The 21659-nt window shown below is 56.4% G+C and overlaps 1 protein-coding gene across 1 annotated transcript in view; it reads right to left on the bottom strand.

Annotated features, from left to right (window-relative positions):
* Positions 1-18191, bottom strand: part of LOC113940212 (SH3 and multiple ankyrin repeat domains protein 3-like) — a gene marked incomplete at its 3' end in the record, with an annotated part of 20638 nt that extends 2447 nt beyond the window's left edge. The window contains exons 1-2 of the mRNA XM_027631317.1: positions 17830-18191; positions 10164-10288 (exon numbers count right to left, since the gene is read on the bottom strand). Of these exons, the coding sequence (XP_027487118.1) occupies positions 10164-10288; positions 17830-17965 (261 nt within the window). The remainder of the gene's footprint in view (positions 1-10163; positions 10289-17829) is intronic.
* Between the last annotated feature and the right edge of the window lie 3468 nt (positions 18192-21659).

Genomic DNA, 21659 nt, shown 5'->3' with positions numbered 1-21659 from the left:
TCCCTTCCCTTCCCTGCACACGCTCCAGCCCCTCCAGGTCTCTCCTGCCCCCGGGATTCCAGGGGGGCCTCCCCAGTCTGGGAAAAAACCCCCCAATTTCTGACAAACACAAACCCTGATCCAGCCTCAGTCCCTGGGGGTTCCCTGGATGAACCCCAGAGCCACAAACAACTCCTCGGAGCAAAGTTTTTGGCAAAATTCCAGACCCAAACGGAGGGAATGGTGTGCTGGGGAGGCGAGCTGAGCTCTCAGAAGATGGTGTGAACATTCCCTGCTCCGTCTCTGCCTCAGAGCTGAGTCAGTCTGGGATGAGAAACCGGCGCTGAGATCACCCAGAACCGGGGCTGGATCTGCACCCCCAAAGAGGGGAGCTCCCACCAAACCCTCCTTGGGCACTTCCCAGTGGGAAGGAGCCTCAATCCCAGCCTGGAGAAGCCACAAGAGACCCAGTGTGTGGAGATGGAGAGGGAAGAGCAGCTGCTGAGTGCAGGTGATCCGAGATCAGCCACCCCCTCCTCCAGTACGGAATGTCAGCTCTGGGAGCACAACTCCATCTCCCACAGGAGGAAGAAAAGCACTTTGACACGAAAGAGGAGGCAGAAAATGAACAAAACAATCAACTCCAGCTCCCTGAGCAGAGCCAGGCAGGAGGACTCCGGTAATGCACAGAAGTAAGGAAAAATTCCAGTTTTTTGGACACAGGACCTAATGAGGATGCCCTGCTCTTGCTTTAGGCTTGGAAGGAGACAATAAATCACGAGTCAAATCGTGGAGAAAGGCTCTTCAAAACATTACAGAGAGAAATGTGTCACAACCCGGGCATTAAAAACTGAGCAGCCAGACGAGGCATCGACCCTGAGGAGATCCAGGAGGATCCCAAACTGAGAGGAAAGGGAGACAGATACAGGCACAGGGAGGAGCCACCAGCACGATGCTGGACGTGGACCTGGTGGGTCCAGTTCCAGACAGTCCTGGAGTTGATATTGAACTCTCGAAATTGTGAGTTTGGTGCACAGGAGCAGCCAAAAAAGGCAACAAAAGCTACCAGGGAAGAGGTGGAAAGGGAGGTGAGACGTGTCACTGGGGGCTCTGCATGTGCTGGGAGCTGCTCTGGTTCAGCATCTCCAGGAGGAAGAGGTGGAGGTGGAGCAGGACCAGAAAAGGGCAATTAAAATGGTCAAGGGGATGGAGCAACTTCCCTACGGAGCCAGGCTGGAAATATCAATCACTGGAACAAGCTGCCCAGGGCAGGGGGGGAGCCACCAGTCCTGGAGGGACTGAAAAGCTGTGTGGATGTGGCACCTGGGGACATGGGTCAGTGGTGGCCTTGGCAATTGGTCTCAATGATGCTAAGGATCTTTTCCAGCCTCACTGACTCTGTGATTCCATGACTGTCCGGTCTGGAGAAGAGAAGGCTCAGGGAGGTGCATGGCCAAGGTTTACAAACCCCACCAAGGCAGTGGGGGTGGTCCTGGAACCCCCAAATCCCACAGCAACAGGAGCTGGAGGCCACAGGAGCCATGGAGACGATCAGCACTGGCAGACTCAGAGAGGGCTGGGATGAATTCCCAGAGAGCAGGTCCGTGCCCAGACTGCAACGGGACCAAGCAGGGACAGCCCTGCTGATGTGGCCAGTGCCATGACATTGGAATCTGGAAGGGACAAGGGCAATGGACCACCTGGAATGGCCAGGAAATGTGATCTCCTTAAGTAATCTCCTTAATTAATTACAATTAATCTTGTAATGCCACTGCCATGGAGGGGGAACTGGGCTAATGGTCCATCATCTGCTCCCGTGGGATGTCTCCCACTCAGCCTGATCCCTCCCAGCTGACCAGGAGGTGAAGCTTGGAAGTCTGTCATGGGAGACAAAGTCCCCCTTCTCCTGACCATGATTCAGTTGGGTTTTTTCAATCCCAGGATCCCTGAGGTTGGAAAAGCCCTCCCAGCCCATGGATCCACCCTGGGCCCCATCCCCACCTTGGCCCCCAGCCCAGAGCACTGAGTGCCACGGCCAGGCCTTCCTGGGACACCTCCAGGGATGGGCACTGCAAACCTCCCTGGGCAGCCCCTGCCAAGGCCTCACCACCCTTTCCAGCAAGGAATTCTCTCATGTTCCTTTTCCAGCCTGAGCTCTTCCTTTTGGCACAGATTTGCAGGTGCTGGATCAGTTCCATGGATTCTGAGTCCTATGAGCCCCTCTGCTCTGGAGCCAGGCTGGGAGAGCTGGGGGGGTTCCCCTGGAGAAGAGAAGGCTCCAGGGAGAGCTGAGAGCCCCTTTCAGGGCCTGAAGGGGCTCCAGGAGAGCTGGAGAGGGACTGGGGACAAGGGAGGGAGGGACAGGACACAGGGAATGGCTTCCCAGTGCCAGAGGGCATGGATGGATGGGATATGGGGAAGGAATTCCTGGCTGGGAGGGTGGGGAGGCCCTGGCCCAGGTTGCCCAGAGAAGCTGTGGCTGCCTCTGGATCCCTGGAAGTGTCCAAGGCCAGGTTGGATGGGGCTTGGAGCAACCTGGGCTGGTGGAAGGTGTCCCTGCCCATGGCAGGGGTGGGGCTGGATGGGCTTTAAGGTCCCTCCAACCCAAACCATCCTGGGATCCCATGTGGCACCTTGTCCATACCCTCATTCCATGTCTGTACAGAAGAAGCCTGACCTATCAATGAAACACCTGAATCCCACATTCCTGGGAATAAGAAGTTCCTTGGAGGAAAAGAGGCCCTGAAGTCTGAATTGAGCTTGTCCTGCTCCAGAGCTCCATTCTGGTCAAACACCAGGACAGGGTCACCAACCAGGACAAACACAGACCATGGCACAGCTCAGAGGCTTTGGGGGTGAACCTTCACCAACAGGAAGAGAACAGAGTGTTCTGGAATGCCAACCTCAACATTCCAGCCTGGAGAGAGGCTGCAGGATGACCCAGATCCCAAGATGCTCCACCTGAGCCCTGAGCTGTCTTTCCCAGCCCTCCCAGTCACTCCCATTCCCTGGGCACAGGATGTACTGGTGCAGAAAGGGGATTTCACTACAATCTGTGGCTGTGCTTATCCAGGGAACCTCTGTCCATGTGCTGAGACCTGCACTGAGCTGCCTCCCTTCAGACTGGCGATGGAATTCCATACCCACACTCCGGAATTCCGTCCCTCCCTGGCTGACCAAGGTGGATTCCTTGAGCCTCAAACCATTTTCCAGCTGGTGAGTCATTCCAAGAGCCCTTCAGAATCCTGCCTGGCAACGCTGGATCCATCCCACAGGGCTGGATCACGAAGGGAGGGTTGATCCATCCTCCAGAGCTCCAACCAGATGGGAAGTTCATGGAGCTCTGGAAGTTTGTCCTCCTCACACACGAAGGATCTGCCACATCCCACACAGCCAACCATGGATAACACCGGAGAAACCCCTGGCCTTTGCTGAATTCCCTCTTCCCAGGGTAATTCCCAGCCCTCCAACCTACATTCCTTGCTTGCAGCCACATCACCTGGCAGGGTCTCCTGGAATGGGAAAATCCCACTGCCCTGGAGCAGCTCCTCTGCTGTTTGTGAAACCCCCAATCCATATGGACACGGGGTTTGGGAACACTGAGAGAAACCATGGAATCATGGAATCACTGAGGCTGCAAATCCCTCTGAGACATCGAGTCCAACCCTCCCCAGCACTGCCAAGGCCCAGGTGCCACATCCCCAGGTGCCACATCCACAGGGCTCTGAAATCCCTCCAGGGATGGGGACTCCAAACCTCCCTGGGCAGCCCCATTCCAGTGCTTTAAAACCCTTTCCAGGAAGGAATTTCCCCAATATCCAACCTGACCCTCCCCTGGCACAGCTGGAGGTCGTTCCCTCTCCTCCTGTCCCTTGTTCCCTGGGAGCAGAGCCTGACCCCCCCCCAGCTCCCCCCTCCTGTCAGGGGGTTGTGGGGAGCAAAAGTCTCCCAGTCTTAATTCCATTTATTTGTACCTAAACCCCAGAGTTACCAAGGAATCCAAAACCTCCTCCACGAAGGCCCAGGATTCCATGGAGCCCAGCAGCAGGTGCATATCCAGCTCCCACAGAACCCCCCCCCCGGATATTAATTGTATTTTCCATCTCTAATTCTTTGCAGATTTAATTAATTGCCTCGTTATTGACACTCTAATTTCCTCAATCACCCATCTCATCCCCTCCAGAATATCAGGATGACACAGTCCCTCCACCCAGCCCTCGGAATGTCAGGGATGAGCACGATTCCCAGGCATCACCAGCAGACAGCCCCTCAGCGAGGCTCTTGGAGATACTTTGGGATCTGTTATTCAAGCCTGTTAATTTGGGGCTGTTTATTTTTAGCAAATACTATCTCACTTTCTCCTTGGTTACAGCTGGGAAACTTTCTGTTCCAAGCACATCATATGGAGAGATACATCCTCCTGATTTGTTCCAAACTCAGAGCAGAACATTTCTGCCTTTTTTTCCTTTTTTTTTTTTTTTTGCACCAGAATATACAATTTTATCATTTGCATATGGAAATGGAGCTCGACCAGCCCCTTTTTTTTTTTTTTCCATCTCCTAATGCTCTAAAATTTCTTATTATCTTTAAATACTGGCCTTTGATATTTCCTTTGGCTCCTCTTCCCAACCTCCTACACACTGGAGCTCAAATTATCCGCATTTCCTTCTCCTTTCCTTGCTAACCTTTCCAGCAGGGAGGGATCTGGGAATGCTTCCCTTCTCCTTCATCCCCACACTCCAGTGGGTGAAGTCTTGCCCAGCAGATTTTTTCCCCCCTGGTTTTTGGGCTCCATTTAGCAGCATGTCCTCAAAAAACCTTCGGATTTTGACGGCTGCGATCACGGGATGGTTTGGGTTGGGAGGGACCTTGAAGACCACCCACTTGCAACTCCAGGGACACCTTCCACTGTCCCTGGTTATTCCAACCTGGCCTTGGACACTTCCAGGGATCCAGGGGCAGACACAGATGCTCTGGACAACCTGAGCCAGGGCCTGCCCACCCTCCCAGCCAGCAATTCCTTCCCAATATCCCATCTCTCCCTGCCCTCTGGCACTGGGAAGCCATTCCCTGTGTCCTGTCCCTCCATGCCTTGTCCCCAGTCCCTCTCCAGCTCTCCTGGAGCCCCTTTAGGCCCTGCAAGGGGCTCTCAGCTCTCCCTGGAGCCTTCTCTTCTCCAGGGGAACCCCCCCAGCTCTCCCAGCCTGGCTCCAGAGGAGATATTCCAATTAACTCAAATACCAACTAATATTCCACTGCATTATCTGGCAGTAGCAACACTCCAGGAGAGGCAGATGAGATTCCCAGGACACATTTCCCGAGGGAATGACTGTGGCCAGAGTAGGTTTTTTCCTCACCCACAAGGAAACAACAGCAAAATCATGGAATCACACAATCCTTGAGGTTGGAAAAGACCTTTAAGATCATCAAATCCAACCACCACACCCACCACCATGTCCATGTCCCCAGGTGCCACATCCATGTGTTTTTTGAACATTTCCAGGGATGGTGACTCCACCAGTGCCCTGGGCAGCCCCTTCCATTGCTTTCCAACCTTTTCCACGAAGAAATATTTCCTAAAATTCAACCTAAACCTCCCCTGGTGGTGTTGGGGTTGCCCCAGAAGCTTCTCACTGCTCTGAGATCCCAGCTCGATATTAATTCCCATTTCCTTCAACCAAACCTTTTGTACAACTGTGTTATCCAGCCCCAAAGAGTGAAAACATGCAAATTTATATCGTTGGAATTTATATCCACAGATTTATCTGCATATGTTATCCCAAGTCCTGGGTGCCCACTCCAAGGTGATCAATGTGAGTCCAACATGGAAGTGAACACACAAAGGCTGTTGTTACACCACAGGAAGAAAACCTGGGATTTAAACCCTGACAGGCTCAAGGGGAGGCACAAGGCTGGACACTATGGATTGTGCTCTGGAATCCTGGTTGGATTTTTAAAAAGTCCCCCACACTGACAGGTCTAATCCAGTCCTAAACTGGGCAATTCCCCAGCCTGGAGGCATCCCACTGTCCTCAGGTGAGTAGGAATTGCCTGATGGTGTAACTGTTGGCATGTTTTTCATGGAATCATGGAATCACTGAGGTTGGAAAAGCGCTCTGAGATCAAATCCAACCATCCCCCAGCACTGCCAAGGCCACCACTGACCCCTGTCCCCAAGTGCCACATCCACAGGGCTTGGAAATCCCTCCAGGGATGGGGAATTCCAAAGGCAATGTGGGGACACGGGATCCTCCTGATCCTGGAGAGCTGCTGGCAGTTCCATCCCCTGGGGACCTGGATCCCTGTTGATCCACACCTGGAGGACTGGAGAGGCCCCCCTGGAATTCTGGGGGCAGTTCTGGGCCCCTCAGACAGGAGAGACCTGGAGGGGCTGGAGCGTGTGCAGGGAAGGGAAGGGAGCTGGGAAGGGTCTGGAGCAGCAGGAGGGGCTGAGGGAGCTGGGGGGGGCTCATCCTGGAGCAAAGGAGGCTCAGGGGGGACCTTCTGGCTCTGCAAGTCCCTGACAGGAGGGGGGAGCCGGGGGGGGTCGGGCTCTGCTGCCAGGGAACAAGGGACAGGCCAAGGGGAAACGGCCTCAGGCTGGGCCAGGGGAGGGTCAGGTTGGGGCTGAGGAGGAATTTGTTGGTGGAAAGGGTGGTGAGGCCTTGGCAGGGGCTGCCCAGGGAGGTTTGCAGTGCCCAGCCCTGGAGGTGTCCCAGGAAGGCCTGGCCGTGGCACTCAGTGCTCTGGGCTGGGGGCCAAGGTGGGGATGGGGCACAGGGTGGATCCATGGGCTGGGAGGGCTTTTCCAGCCTCAGGGATCCTGGGATTCTGAGGAATGTGGTGACAGGCACACGGGCACAGCTCCAGCACCCGGGACAGCGTCAGGAAGGGCAAAGCCCGGCTGGAGCAAAGACTGAGAACAGACTTGAGGCAGAACAGGGATATTTTTAGTGGCACAGTGGCACCAAAAGGAAGTTCAGGGAAAATGCGACTCTGCAGATGAAAAATCAGCCGTGGAGGAGTTAGACAGGACCAAAGTCAGGCTTAACTTGGCTTTTTGTCTCAGTGTTCAGGGACAAAGTGAGCTCCCAGAGCTCGGAGGGGAGCAGACGATGTAACATGAGCCAGTGGGGAAGCAACAGGTCAGGGAATTCTTGGAAGAGCTGCTGCCTCCATTGGAGGAATCCAGAGGCAGGCATGGAGCTGCTCCCAGGGCTGGAGCCCCTCTGCTCTGGAGCCAGGCTGGGAGAGCTGGGGGGGTTCCCCTGGAGAAGGGAAGGCTCCAGGGAGAGCTCAGAGCAGTGGGGGGGATCTCTCCAGGTAACCCCTGCTCTGCATTCCAGAGCCCTGGGATGAGTCTCCATCCCTGTTCCAGGCCCCTGGGATGAGTCCATGGGGAGATCTCTCTGTGTCACCCTGTGGTCCTACAGGAACTGCTGCCTGCAGGGCTGTGGGACTCATCCTGGAATGCCAGGAACAGCATCCTGGGATGGTGCCAGACCTTCGGAGGTGCTGTGAGAGGACCAAATGCAGGCAGACCTTGAGCAGTTACTGGAGAGACTGGGAGTGCTGGGAACTTGTTACTGGAGAGACTGGGAGTGCTGGGAACTTGTTACTGGAGTGACCAGACTGGTTTGAGAGTTGGCTACTGGAAAGGCTGGAGCTGCCAGCAGGGAACTGGTTTGTGTTGGTGCCAGAGACATCTGGGAACTGGAGACAGGACTGGATAGACCAATGGTCCATGGCCTGGGGGATCCATGTGTGGGTCAGATCCCGCTCCAGGTGGTCCATCCTGCCCCTTTCCTGTCCCCAGCAGTTGGGCTCTGGGATCCAGGCATTGTCCTGCCACTGGTCCCTGCAGGAAGGAGCCATTTGTGGCTCCAGAGCTGATCCAGCAGCTCTCACATGGAGACTGTCCCTGTCACCAAACACTTCCCAACCTGGAAACGCCTCTCAGGGCTTCCCACCTGGTCTGGAATGCTGACCAGGGGTGACCTGGAGAGATCCTCCCCCACTGCCTCATCCCAAGGGTCTGGAATGCTGACCAGGGGGCTGATCCACTTCTTTATTGGGATTTGCTGACTCCAGTGTGGAAGCACTTTACACCTCCCTCCCTGTCCAGCACTCACCTCCAGGACTAAGAAACCCTTAAAGCTAAAAGAATAAAGATTAATTTCACCTTCATTTAATAATTATTTAATTAATTCTTTCATTTAACCTCTAAAGGACAGTTTCAAACTCCAAAATCCCACACACTTTCCACCTAAACTGAACACCTCCCTAATCCAAACACCTGGAAAGGTCAGTGAGGGCGTTCCCAGAGACCTGCCCGAGGGTTTCAAGCTCTGTGCCAACATCTCCCTTTTGGAATATCCCCCTTGGAATGTGGCTCTCCACTGCGGCAGAGCTGCTGTGCTCATTCTAAAGCCACCTCCAGCTTCCCTTCCCGGGAAACCACTCACGCTTGGCAGCCACGGGGGTGGTCAGCTCAGCTCCTCCTGCTGCTCCAGAGGGAATGGGAACCAGGAAGCACAGTTATTTATTCTGCAGCTCAACATCCAACTGGGAAGGAAGGGAGAGGGCCGAGGTTCTCCCACCGACCCGCTCCCCACGCCCCATGTGCACCTGAAAATTCCTGAATCCCCTGCTCTGTGATATTCCTGAAATGTCTGAGCGGGAAAAGGATCAGCTCTGGAAGGGTTTGTAGGTTTGGGATCATTGGTCCTGCAGCCTTCCCATCAACTATACATTCCATGGCCGAGGAAAAAGGATTGCCAGAAAGGTCCCACAGAGCCCAGGTGGGAGCTGGGGGCTCCTCCCTGGCACAGGGGTGAGAAATATCCATGGAAAAGAGCCTTTTAAAGATATATATTTAGGCTGGAAAAGCCCTCTGAGCCCATTGAGTCCAACCATCCCCCAGCACTGCCAAGGCCACCACTGCCCCATGTCCCCAAGTGCCACATCCACAGGGATGGGGACTCCCCCCCTGCCCTGGGCAGCTGTGCCAGGGCCGGGCAGCCCTTTCCAGGAAGGAATTTTCCCAATATCCAGTTTTCAGCACAACCTTCAGACCCCCAAAGCAAATCACCAGAGCTGAGCTGGCCAAGCACCAGTGCCCACCAGTGCCCACCAGTGCCAGCAGTGCCAGTAAGACCAGTTCAGCTTTATTCCAAAAATCCCTTTTCAGTATGAAACCATTCCCTGTGTCCTGTCCCTCCATGCCTTGTCCCCAGTCCCTCTCCAGCTCTCCTGGAGCCCCTTCAGGCCCTGCCAGGGGCTCTCAGCTCTCCCTGGAGCCTTCTCTTCTCCAGGGGAACCCCCCCAGCTCTCCCAGCCTGGCTCCAGAGCAGAGGGGCTCCAGCCTTGGTAGCAGCTCCGTGCCCTCCTCTGGACTCTCTCCAGCAGCTCCACGTCCTCCTGCTGTTGTTCCCAGGGCTGGAGCAGCTCTGCAGGAGGGGAGGGTCTCCCCTGAGTGGGCAGAGGAGCAGAATCCCCCCCTCTCCTGCTGCCCACGATCCCCGTGGGATCAGCCCAGGGCACAGGGAGTTCTGGGCTGGGTCATGTCCAGCCTCTCACCCACCAACACCCCAAGTCCTTCTCCTCAGGTCACCCCCAGGTTGTGTTAATCCATGGTCACTGCACAGACTCCACATCCATCCGGCCTCATCCCACCCCTCCTGCCAGCAGCGCTCCCTTGGAAGGGGCAGGATCTGTCCCACATCCCTTCCTGCCCCAACGCTGCACATCCTTGTTGGAAACCAACTCTCTGGGATCCTTTGGAACCAAGACACGGAACAGACCAACCGAGTGACCAACACTTTGACCATTCTTTGGCTGCCTCACTGGAAGAGCCTCTTCTCCGGTCTTCAGAAACCCAGGCCTGGTCTGTTCACCCCAAACCCACCCTGCTCAGGACACCATTGTCACCTGCAGGTCCCACAGTAACACCCCTTATACTTTTCTCCAAGCCCAGTCCCTAAAGCACCAACTGATCAAGTGGTTCCCTCTTCAGAACCACTCCTTAAATCAGCCTCTGCTGGGGGAGCAGCCGAAATGTCCCCATCCCGAGTGACACAGCTGCCACCACCCGCCTGGGAGAGGCCACACGTCCCAAAACACCTCATGGGGGACAAGAACCCCATGACCAGGCGGGCCCTGGAGGACGCCGTGGCCACACTCACCTCGATCAGAAAGTCCCCCGTGCGCAGCCCCGCTCTCCAAGCGACTCCTTCCACGTCCACTGATTCCAGGTACTGGAGCGCTGGGAAGGCCGGGGTGGGGGTGAACTCCTCGATCGGGGTTTCAGCTGCAAAACACAAAGGCAGGGAGGGGTTGAGGGGGTGGCCGAGAAAGTCCCTGTGTTGGTTCAGACGCGTTCAGTGCCCATCCACGGCATTCCCAGCCATGGGATCATCTGGGATGGAAAAGCCCGTGAGACCACAGAGCCCAACCGTCCCCAGCACTGCCAAGGCCACCACTGACCACGTCCCCAAGTGCCACATCCACAGGGCTTGGAAATCCCTCCAGGGATGGGGACTCCACTCCTGCCCTGGGCAGCTGTGCCAGGGCTGGAAAACCCTTTCCAGGAAGGAATTTTTCCCAACATCCAACCTGGCCCTCCCCTGGCCCAGCCTGAGGCCGTTTCCCCTTGGCCTGTCCCTTGTTCCCTGGCAGCAGAGCCCGACCCCCCCCGGCTCCCCCCTCCTGTCAGGGACTTGCAGAGCCAGAAGGTCCCCCCGAGCCTCCTTTGTGCTGGATCATCAGGTCCAGACAAGTTCTCGCACCCCTAAATTATCCCAAAAATGCATTTTAAGAGCTGTGTCAACCCCCTGATGAATCAGAGAGCCCATGGACGGCCTTGGAGTGCATCTCCTTTGATGTCAGGTCACTCCAGCCAACGTCACCCACACTCTCCTCCACTTCAGTGTCTGTAGACCCTGATTTCACGCACACAAAGACAATTCCTCCTTTATTCTTTATTTACATATTTTAGGCAAGATTTTTTGCACTCCAAGGCCCAGCACCACCCCAAGACCAACTTCTCCTGACAGGATGTTAACGTGCTGAACCATCTCAGATGCTTTTTCACCAACAGTTTTCCACGACTCCTCCCCTTCCACGGGAGCCAAGCGGCGAAGAGCTGACAAGTCACCCTCCCTATTTTTAGAAATGCCAATGGAATGTTCTGATTCCTGAGGGACCTCCCCGGTGATAAATTCAACCCCCTGGCCCAGTGTTGACCTGCAGGTTCCCTGAGTGCTCTGGAGTTCAAAGAGCCACCGAGATTTGGTGCAAAACGAGGCGCCCCTTAGGCCAGACCTGAGTGGAGAAGGGGTGTGAGGTGCGAGGTGGGAAAGACCCGGAGGGTTGAAAAGCAGAAAAGGGGAGGCTGGAACGCTGCGAATGTCAAGTAAATTATTTCCATAATGCTAATGAGACATATGGTCTCTGTGGAAAAGCAGCACGAGGCGGGACCCGGCGCTGCCCTCCCGGATCACACGCGCCCGAATTAAGCCACGGAAATGTTAAAGTCAAATCCTGATCCCTGGGGAGGGTGGAGTTGGACAGATGACAATTTAATTGGTTTCCCAGTCAGGAGAAGGAGCAAACTGTGTTATCACAGTGGCTGCTCCCCCCACCCCCCGCTGCATTTCCCAATGGAAAAATCCTAAAGCCGATCAAAATCCTAAAATCCTACCTCAGTCACCAAGGATGCTCTTGGGAATTCATGGAATCCCAGGATGGTTTGGGTGGAAGGGACATTAATGCCCATCCAGTGCCACCCCCTGCCATGGGCAGGGACACCTTCCACTGTCCCAGGTTGCTCCAAGTCCCGTCCAACCTGCCCTTGGACACTTCCAGGGATCCAGGGGCAGCCACAGATGCTCTGGGAAATTCATCACTCACCACCCTGCCATCCACGAATTCCTTCCCACTATCCCATCCATCCCTGCCCTCTGGCACTGGGAAGCCATTCCCTGTGTCCTGTCCCTCCATCCCTTGTCCCCAGTCCCTCTCCAGTTCTCCTGGAGCCCCTTTAGGCCCTGCAAGGGGCTCTCAGCTCTCCCTGGAGCCTTCTCTTCTCCAGGGGAACCCCCCCAGCTCTCCCAGCCTGGCTCCAGAGCAGAGGGGCTCCAGCCCTGGCAGCAGCTCCGGAGCCTCCTCTGGACTCTCTCCAGCAGCTCCACATCCTCCTGCTGTTGGGGGCACCAGAAACCTCCAGCAGTTGACCTCCTGGTTTAGGTGCAACCACAGAATCATGGAATGGTTTGGGTTGGAAGGACCTTAAAGCCCATCCAGTGCCACCCCTGCCATGGGCAGGGACACCTTCCACCAGCCCAGGTTGCTCCAACCTGCCCTTGGACAATTTCAGGGATCCAGGGGCAGCCACAGCTTCTCTGGGCAAGGACATAATCCAAGATATCACCTGACAGGGCATTCAGATAAAGTTAGCAGAGCAGATCCCAGCTCCCAGCCTGTTCTCTCCATGTTAACCACGTGTCACTCCAGGCACAGCACTTCCCGTGGGCTGGAACCTGCAGCGAGTGCACGTCGTGAGACACGAGCTGGGAAAGTGTCACCGGGGCCTTAAAGGCTCAGCAAACAACAAAATGAATCAGGAATTAAGAGCTGAATCCTGAATTAAGAGCTGTATCCCCGTGGAACAAACCCCAGGAGTACCATTTAATCCAGGATGGGGACACACAGAGACAGGGGAAGCAATACTGCCTGGAGTCCCAGGACTTGGTCACAGGGAGTGGGAAAGAAGGTCTAAAAATGGACTTAAACATGAATTAAACCTCTTCTCCTTGGAGAGTAGGTTTGGAGGGATGACTGCTCCCAGTGTCCTCAACATCCCTGGCAGGCAGTGGATGGAGGAGCTGTGACCCTCCTGGTCACAAAAATCATGGAATGGTTTGGGTTGGAAGGGACCTTAAAGCCCATCCAGGGCCACCCAAAGGTTTTTGCCAAAGCCAACGACTTTAAATCTCAGGAAGCAGAATTTGCACCTCTTTAGGAGCCACCACAGCTCTGGTTGTGCAATTTGGACACCTCCTGGCCTTAAAAATCCCTCAGTGTGGGCTGTCCCACAGCAGGAATTCCAGCTCCAGCTGTGGGAGAAGACCTGGCAGAGCTGGGTCACCAGGAAGGCCTGGGGGCAACAAATCCCACCCTGGAGGCACCAAAATCCATCCTGGAGGCACCAAACCTCCTTCTGGGGGCATAAAATCCCATCCTAGGGGAATGAAATCTCCTCTCAGAGCCACCAAACCCCATCCTGGAGGCACCAAACCCCCTGTTGGGAACGGGGTGGACAGCATGGATATTTTAATTATTCCTGAGCAGGGTCTGTGCAGTCGAGGCCTTTCCTGCTCCTCACCCCCCATTCCTTGGGGCAGGGAATTAAAATCAGCTCCTGGGTGTTTAAATTCCTAAGGTTCTTCTAAAAGAGTGGGATAATCCAAATTCCAGACTCTGCTGGGCCTTGTTCCCGGTTTTCCACTAGATCTCCACAAGGATCACACCACCCTCAACAGGGATGACCCAACACCCCCAGTCCCAATTCCTGTCCTTCCTGAGGGTCACCAAGTGTCCCAGAACTCCTCTGCACAAGAGCCAAGGTCTGGAAACCATCACTGAGCTCTTCATTTCCATGATGATGCCAGTGTTGTATCCCAAAGTCTTGCTGCAGGGCTTGGGGACAACATTCCCACTTCCCAGACCAATGGGAAGATCCCTGAGCTCTGACTGCACTTCCTTCAACACCCTCCCAGGGTTGGGAAGGGGCTCCTGAGCTTCTCACAGGACAGGAAAGGACTAAACCTCTCTCAGAGGATCCACTAATCCCACAGATCCCGGCAAGTGCTGAGCCCTTATGGAATTCCCTGAGGGATCCAAGTGTCTGTGATCCCAGTGGCTCTGGCTGGGATGAAAACCCAACAGCTGAGGCTGAACAGCAAACTGGAAACATGGCAAAACCAGGTGGAATCAGGGAATCCTGGAATCACTGAGGTTGGAAAAGCCTCCAAGACATCAAGTCCAACTGTTCCCCCAAGGCCACCACTGCCCCACGTCCCCAAGTGCCACATCCACAGGGCTTGGAAATCCTCCAGGGAAGGGGGGACTCCATCCCTGCCTGGGCAGCTGTGCCAGGGCTGGAAAACCCTTTCCAGGAAGGAATTTCCCCAATATCCAACCTGACCCTCCCCTGGCCCAGCCTGAGGCCGTTTCCCCTTGGCCTGTCCCTTGTTCCCTGGCAGCAGAGCCCGACCCCCCCCAGCTCCCCCCTCCTGGCAGGGACTTGCAGAGCCAGAAGGTCCCCCCTGAGCCTCCTTTGCTCCAGGATGAGCCCCCCCAGCTCCCTCAGCCCCTCCTGCTGCTCCAGACCCTTCCCAGCTCCCTGAGCTGCTCCTCATTGGAATTGTGCTCCAAGGTGGGATCAATACCAGGCACAGGAGGGGCACTGAGGGGCAGAGGAGGATATGGGGGTCTCTGGGCTCTGGGGACCAGGGCAGGCACTTGCTCCACGAGCAGCAGGGTCTGGGAGCTGTGGTGAGGTGGGATAAACCTGGAAAACGGGTGTGGGTCCCGTGCTGAGGCAGATGCAGGTGAAGCACCTGCCTGGGGAGAGGAGATTGATGCTTTGGGAAGTATCAGGAGCAAACTGAGCCCTGCAGGGGATCAGCATGGACTCTCCTTCCCATGGGATCAGCTGCATCAGGGGACACACAAACCACAAGATGAAATAACCTTGGAACTTTGGGAATAACCTGGCTCTCCCCAGACAAACAGACAAAAGCTCTGCCCTTGAGCAAAGTCTTGGAGCCATCTCCTTTTCCTTTTTTTAATACATTGTTGGTATTAATGGTGCTATCCTTGTTATCCATAAAATCATAGAATGCCAGAATGATTTGGTTTGGAAGGAACCTTAAAGCCCACCCAGTGCCACCCCTGCCATGGGCAGGGACACCTTCCACTAGCCCAGGTTGCTCCAAGCCCTGGCCAACTTGACCTGGAACACTTCCAGGGATAGGATCTACTCCTTCCTTAGAGCGTAAATTCCCAAGTCAGGTGCTCCCTGTGCCTCTGCTCCCACAAAAACCCACCACAACCAGATGCCAACTGGCACTGACTGGCCTGGGAATGCCATTCCCCTGCCCAGGAATGGGCAGAGTGGATTTGGAGATGGCGTGTGAGGAGCAGTCCCTGAGGGAGCTGTAACACCCTCTGCTCACAGGATGGCCCCAGCTCAGGAATATTTTAGGGATTAAATGACCAAACAGACAGTGCCTGATGGGTTGGCCGGGAAGAGGGAGATGCTCCAGTTTGGGCATGGAAGGTTTGACTGGTGAGTTCAGGATCCCAGAGCCCCTGAGGTTGGAAAAGCCCTCCCAGCCCATGGATCCACCCTGTGCCCCATCCCCACCTTGGCCCCCAGCCCAGAGCACTGAGTGCCACGGCCAGGCCTTCCTGGGACACCTCCAGGGATGGGCACTGCAAACCTCCCTGGGCAGCCCCTGCCAAGGCCTCACCACCCTTTCCAGCAACAAATTCCTCCTCAGCCCCAACCTGACCTTGTTGTAAGCCAAGAAATGTCTTTCAGCACCTTGAGCAGGTCTCTGATTTGAGTGTGTGACGGGCTGGGACCTCTCTGGGCCAAGGGATGGAGAAGTGAATCCTCTGGCTCATCACAGGGTGAAGGGGCTGCTCCACAGCTGGAGCAATCCATTTGCTCCACAGGATTCCCTAATCATTCCCTAATCATGGAATCCCGGGATGGTTTGGGTGGGAAGGGACCTTAAATCCCATCCAGTGCCACCCCTGCCATGGACAGGGACACCTTCCACTGTCCCAGGTTGCTCCAGCCTGGCCTGGGACCCTTCCAGGGATCCAGGGGCAGCCACTGCTCCTCTGGGTATTCCCAGGCAATGGCTGCAGGGAAGCCCCAGGTCCAAATGCTGCAGCTCATCCCCTGCAGAGACCAGGATGAAATAAAATAAGCTCTGTCCAAAGGCTCAGCTGGTCTGACTGGGATGTCACCTCCTCTGGAACGGGGCTGAGGTGGAGACGGGATGGGCTGGGAAGGGCTGGTTCTCCAGGATGGTGCAGAGCCTGAGCCCTCTTCCTGGAGGTGTTCACAGGGACAAATTCAGGCTGGGGAAGGAACGAACCCTCAGCAGGACTGAGAGAAGCCAGGAAGGATTTTCACACCCTCCCTGTGGCATGAAGAGCAGATTCCTTTGAGGATCATCCACAATATCCATCTCCCACCCCTGCAAGGGATGATCCTCTGATCCCCCCATTTCCAGACCCCTTTTCCTCTTTCACACCACGATTCCTTAAGCGGTTTTCCCTAAATGGAGCGGTGGTGACACCGACGGGGCCACGCAGAGAGTCCCAGAGCTCCTTCCAGCCCAAACCCCACGGAGCACCGGGATGAGGGGCTGGGAAACACGGGGGGGACCTGATCCACCACATTCCCCTCCCTGTGGAGGGAACGCTGCTCCCTGAGGGGCTCGGGGAGCCTCCCAGACCGTGCCCACGCTCCCGACGGCTTCCACGCCACGACCCTCTGCAGCCACGCGCTTCCCGGTGCCCTGCAGCACTGCCAGGATTCCCAAATCCCACACAGCCACACGCCCACTCCATCCGCTCCCGGTCCTGCCTTCAGCCTCGGCAGACAAAGGGAGAGGCAGAGCCTGCAAACGTCGGGAGGGCAGAGAAGAAAAAAATAAAAAAAAAGGGGGGGAAAAAATGGGCAACGGGACTAAATGTATCCATTTTTCCCAACACAATAGGGGCAAGATCGATCCGGACAAAAAATGGATGCCATTTTGAGCCGTGAAGTTTCACTTCATGCTACACACGGACAGACACGTATGTCACATCCATAGGGAAGGGGAGAGAGAGAGGGAGGAAGAGACAGCAACCATATTCCAACAGGGATGCAAACACACCCACGGGCACCGAGCCCTTCCATGGGCAGAACAAAGGCGATCCAGGAATCCCCCCCCAAAACCCCCCCCCCGGAGATCAAAGCCCGAATCCGCAGCCGCACCGAGGTCCGGGGAAGGAGCAGCACTACCCAGGGAGCTGCTTCCAGCTTTCCCTCCCACACCTTGCTACATCCTACATGGAAGGGACAGAGCTGCACCATTGTCCCCCTGCTCCCGCTGTCCCTCTGCTTCCAAGAGCCTGGAAGTGCCGGGGAAGGACAGGGTTCTCCAGCCGGAGGCATTCCTGCCTCCCGAGCACGGGAGCTGAAGCCCGTTCCCTGTATCCGTACGAGCACATTCATTCCCGGTCCCCAAGGGCCTCTTTTTTTTGCAGCACAAAGATGGATTTCTGGCAGGAGAAGCCACAGGAACCACCCACCCCAGGTCCGGCCACGGGAGCACCCCGGGGCGCCCCGGGAATGAGCGGCACGGGATCAAAGGGACGGTGGGAGCCGCGGGACACACCTCTCCCGGTTTTCCCTCGGGAACCCCAGCACGACCAGGGCTCCTCAAAGGACCCCCAACTCCCCACAGCCAAAGTACAGCGAAACACTTGCAGCATTTGAACCGAAAACGCCAGGGATGCCACGGGGCTGCACCCGGGTCACGCTCCCGGGGAACAGGGGGGAGTGAACATTCCTGGGATCCCAAAGCCCCGGAAAGTGTGAGCGACACCCGCCCGCCACGACGGCACCCGGGCAAGGAGAGAGCCGGAGAAGAGAGTCCCCTAAAGAGCCCCTAATTCCCAGGGCTGCCGGGCACGGGAATCTGGGGATCCGGAGCCCGGGCAGGGTGAGGAGAAGGCGCTTCCCGCCCCAGCCCCAGAGCCAGCGAAAGAAGCAGCCCTTACCTTTGGCCCCTCGCAATACAAACCCGAATCCCTCATGCTCCCTCTTCTGCAGCACGGCCGTCTTCTCCTCAATGATGTAGTCACTGGGCAGGAAAGAGCACAAGAGAATGATGCCAGGGTTAGATTTCAGCACCATGCTGCCAGGCGGAGGTGGCCTTTGTGCCTGTGACAAGGAGACCTCTTCTCATCCACCGTCTCATCTCAGCGGGGAGTTGGGCTCAAGCTGCTTCCCCTCCCCTCCCTTTTGCCCAAAGTCAGAATGAAAAAAAGATGAAAAGCTACTTTCCCTCAGCGTGGAGGAGGAGGAGGAGGAGGAGGAAAGCCCCGGCTGCCTGGATCACCCTGCTGCCCACCGGGCCCCCTCGCAGTCACCTGCATAGGAATGCAGGGATACAGATCCCCTCGGGATCCCCTTTAAAGGCTGCCCGGAGCGTGGGGGGGCATCGGGGGATCGGCTCTCTCAGACTTCCCGGGTGCCTCTCACGCGGAAAAAAAAAAATCGGCTGCTCGACGAAAGGAGAAGGTGCCTCTTTGGTGAGTTGAGCACGGCAGAGTTTAAATCCTCATCCCGGCGCTCGGATCTTCTCCTAAAATCCCCCCGCCTCCCCTCCCCGCCGCGTTGCTAAGTGACGGTCTGCCAGGAGCAGGGGGGATGCATTTCCTTGTCCCACTTTAACAAAAGGCACCGGCGGGGAAGAACCGGGAGGATCCAGCGGCGGGTGGGGCGGCGGCAGCTCCGCGGGGCCGGCGCCCACCGCAGCCCCTTCCCCAAATGCCATCGACGCGCGGCGGGAGGGGCGGGGGGCGCGGGAGGGGGACGCTCGGAGCAAACGCAGCCCTGCAAATCCCTCCCAGCAGAGCCGCATGTCTGACATCAGAGCCGAATTAATCAGGGACCCGGGTCCGGCTCTCGGCAGCGCCGGGAAAGGGGGGAGGTGGCACAAGGAGCCGAAGCGGGAGCGGCGAGGAGGGAGAGATGGGAGAGATGGGAGCGGTGCGAGAGAAGGGGAGCGATCAAGAGATGGAGAAGTGAAGCCCCCCGCTCGTCCCCGGGTGAAGGGGCTGCTGCATCCCCTTCCCAACGTGATGGGGAGAGATGGGAGGGATGGGGAGCGATCAAGAGATGGAGAAGCGAATCCCCTGCTCGTCCCCGGGTGAAGGGGCTGCTGCATCCCCTTCCCGCTGTGCTGGAGAGTGATGGGAGCGATGGGAGCGATGGGGATGGGGAGGATCCTCGGCAGGGCCAGGACGGGCGGCGAAGGATCTGCCCGGAGCGTGGCAGTGGGAACGAATCCCCCCCCGAGCTTCCCTGCCACGGCACGGGCAGAGCGAGGGGGCAGAGGGAGGGGATGTGTATCCAGGAGCTGGCACGGAGCAGCGGGAATCACACTGCGGTACCGGGGCCGGCACACGCCTCTCCCTCTCCCCGCTCCTCCTGCCCCTCCGGAGGGAAGGGATCACCTGCCAGGGACACCCGTGCCACCCGCAGAGACCCGGAGGGCTGGCACAGGGGTGGGAAGGTCAGGGATCACCGCGTTCCCGTGTGTGCTCCCCGTGACCGACGGGCACCGGGACAGGACCCTCCTCTGCATCCGCCCACCTGCAGCATTTCCAGGCATCCCAATCCCACCAGTTCTGCCGGCAACGCCACGACAGCTCCTACAAGGAATATGGAAATATTCCTGCGTTTTCCAGAGCTGGGGAAGGGCATCCCAAAAGCTGATGCACACGGGGATTACATACGAGGACATACAAACATCATCCGTGGAATGTAAAGCGACACAGAGCCTGAATTCCCTGCAATTCCCTGATATGTCACTTCGTGCTGTAATTATGGATGTGCTTCCACATTATCCATGGAAAACAGGGAATCTGAAAACCCAGGGACTTCATGCAACGAAGTACCCAGACATGGAGAAACTCCAACAGAACTGGGAAGCACTTTAAGGGTGTCGTGGATCCCCCCATTCGTGTCACCTCACACATCACCTGCCCCAAAAGCAGAGCTGGTTATGCAGCTGCTCCTCATTAGGTGTGAAACTCTCCCCCCTTCAACAAAATCCTCCTTTCCAGGTGCAGGGCAGCCCTCTGGAAGCAGATTCCCATGCCTGGGAAAGGTCATTCCAGTGACACAACCCTCCTGTCCAAGTAAGGAGAGTGGGACAACCTCACACTGTAATTCCTGAATCCAAGCAGTTGTGGCTGCTCCTGGATCCCTGGAAGTGTCCCAGGCCAGGCTGGATGGGGCCTGGAGCAACCTGGGCTGGTGGAAGGTGTCCCTGCCCATGGCAGAAGTGGCACTGGATGGGCTTTAAGGTCCCTTCCAATCCAAACAATTCCAGGTTTCTATGATCTAGGACAGAGCTTGGAGCAACCTGGTCTAGTGGAAGGTTCCCTGCCCGTGGGGGGCAGGACTAGACGATCTTTAAGGTCCCTTCCAACCCAAACCATTCTATAATTCCATGACCTATCAAGTGAACAACTCAAATATATCATGGTTAGGTCTGTACAAACCAGCTCCAGTCAACTCCTGCTGGCATCAGAACAGCAAAGCCAAGCTCTGACTTTCCAGTAAAAAAAAAAACCAGCAGCTGGAAGAATTTAGAGTTTATTTCAACTCTCTGGGCCTGGAAAAACTCACTGAGGTGGCAGAAAGTGCCTGACTCGTGCCATGGCTGTCTCAGAGCTCACCTGGCACGCTCGGCATTCCCGGAGAGCCGCACAAAGGATGATGCTCATCTTTATAAACAGGCAGCAGAAAGATCAAAGGAAGCCTAAAACGAAGCAACTCATCTTTAATTCCCTGGCAAACCCTCTAACAAACAGCAGAGAGGTTTAATAAACCATCCAGGTGACAAACAGGAGGTGGAATGGATCGGAGGGGACGGGATGTGCCAAAGGAAACCAATTTCTGGGTGACAATAACGGGTCTCCTGAACATGGGAAAGGCAGAGCTGCCACACGGAGCCTGATGGCAGCTGAGCATTCCCCACGCTCTCACAAGGCATTCCCATAAAAAACCAAGGGGATAGAAACCTCTGCAAGGTGAGGAAAGAGCTGCATTGACACATTTTTCAGTGCTGAACCGCAAGGATGGATCAAGTGGGATTTCACCGGGGTCTGCCTTGGGATGAGCTCAACGTGCTCACCAAGAGTTAGGAGGGAACAGAGAGGGAACTTCAGTGTGCAGAAGGTCCCAGTAGAGAGGGCAGCAGCACGTTGGAAGAGCAGGTTTGGATTCACGTGGTGCTGCCACTGGAGAAACGGTCTGGAAAACAGCAGGGAATGAAGGAAAAGCGCAAAGTGCTGCAGGGAAAACTATGGAAACGAAAACGGGAGATGCAGAAGGAGCCTGGGCAAGCTGGAGGCAGGAGAGGCCTCCAACACCACCTCAGAGCTGTGCCACCCTTTGGTGAGCCAGGATGAGGGCCTGACTGGGGATACAGCCCCAGGAATGCTGTCCAGGCCCTGGATCCATCCCCTCCAGGGGCCCCGGGAGGCAGCGAGTTAACCGTGGGCGAGGAGAACACGAGCACCCCCAGCGACGGCTCCAGGCTCCTTTTAGACTCAATGGAGAGCTGGGAGTGAAGTCAATGGAGCTGTGATTCATCCCCTGCTCCCAGAGCCGCCCCCACCTCTGCCAGATGAATGGCACCCCTGGCTCCAGTGAGTGCCAACAGCCGCACCCCGAGCCGGGCGGGCCGGGGCGAGGAGCTCCCACTCCCCCAGGGCCGCCCCCACAGCCCCGTGACGTGATCCCGGGTTAGGTAACGATCCCCCCGCCTGGCCCTGACCCCACACAGCCCAAAGGATGGGGGGCAAGAGCAGAG

Source organism: Corapipo altera, unplaced genomic scaffold, assembly GCF_003945725.1.
Source record: "Corapipo altera isolate COAL_440 unplaced genomic scaffold, ASM394572v1 131669, whole genome shotgun sequence".
Taxonomy (NCBI): domain Eukaryota; kingdom Metazoa; phylum Chordata; class Aves; order Passeriformes; family Pipridae; genus Corapipo; species Corapipo altera.
Note: the sequence above shows the minus strand (reverse complement) of the source record. Positions and strands in the feature narration are given on the sequence as shown.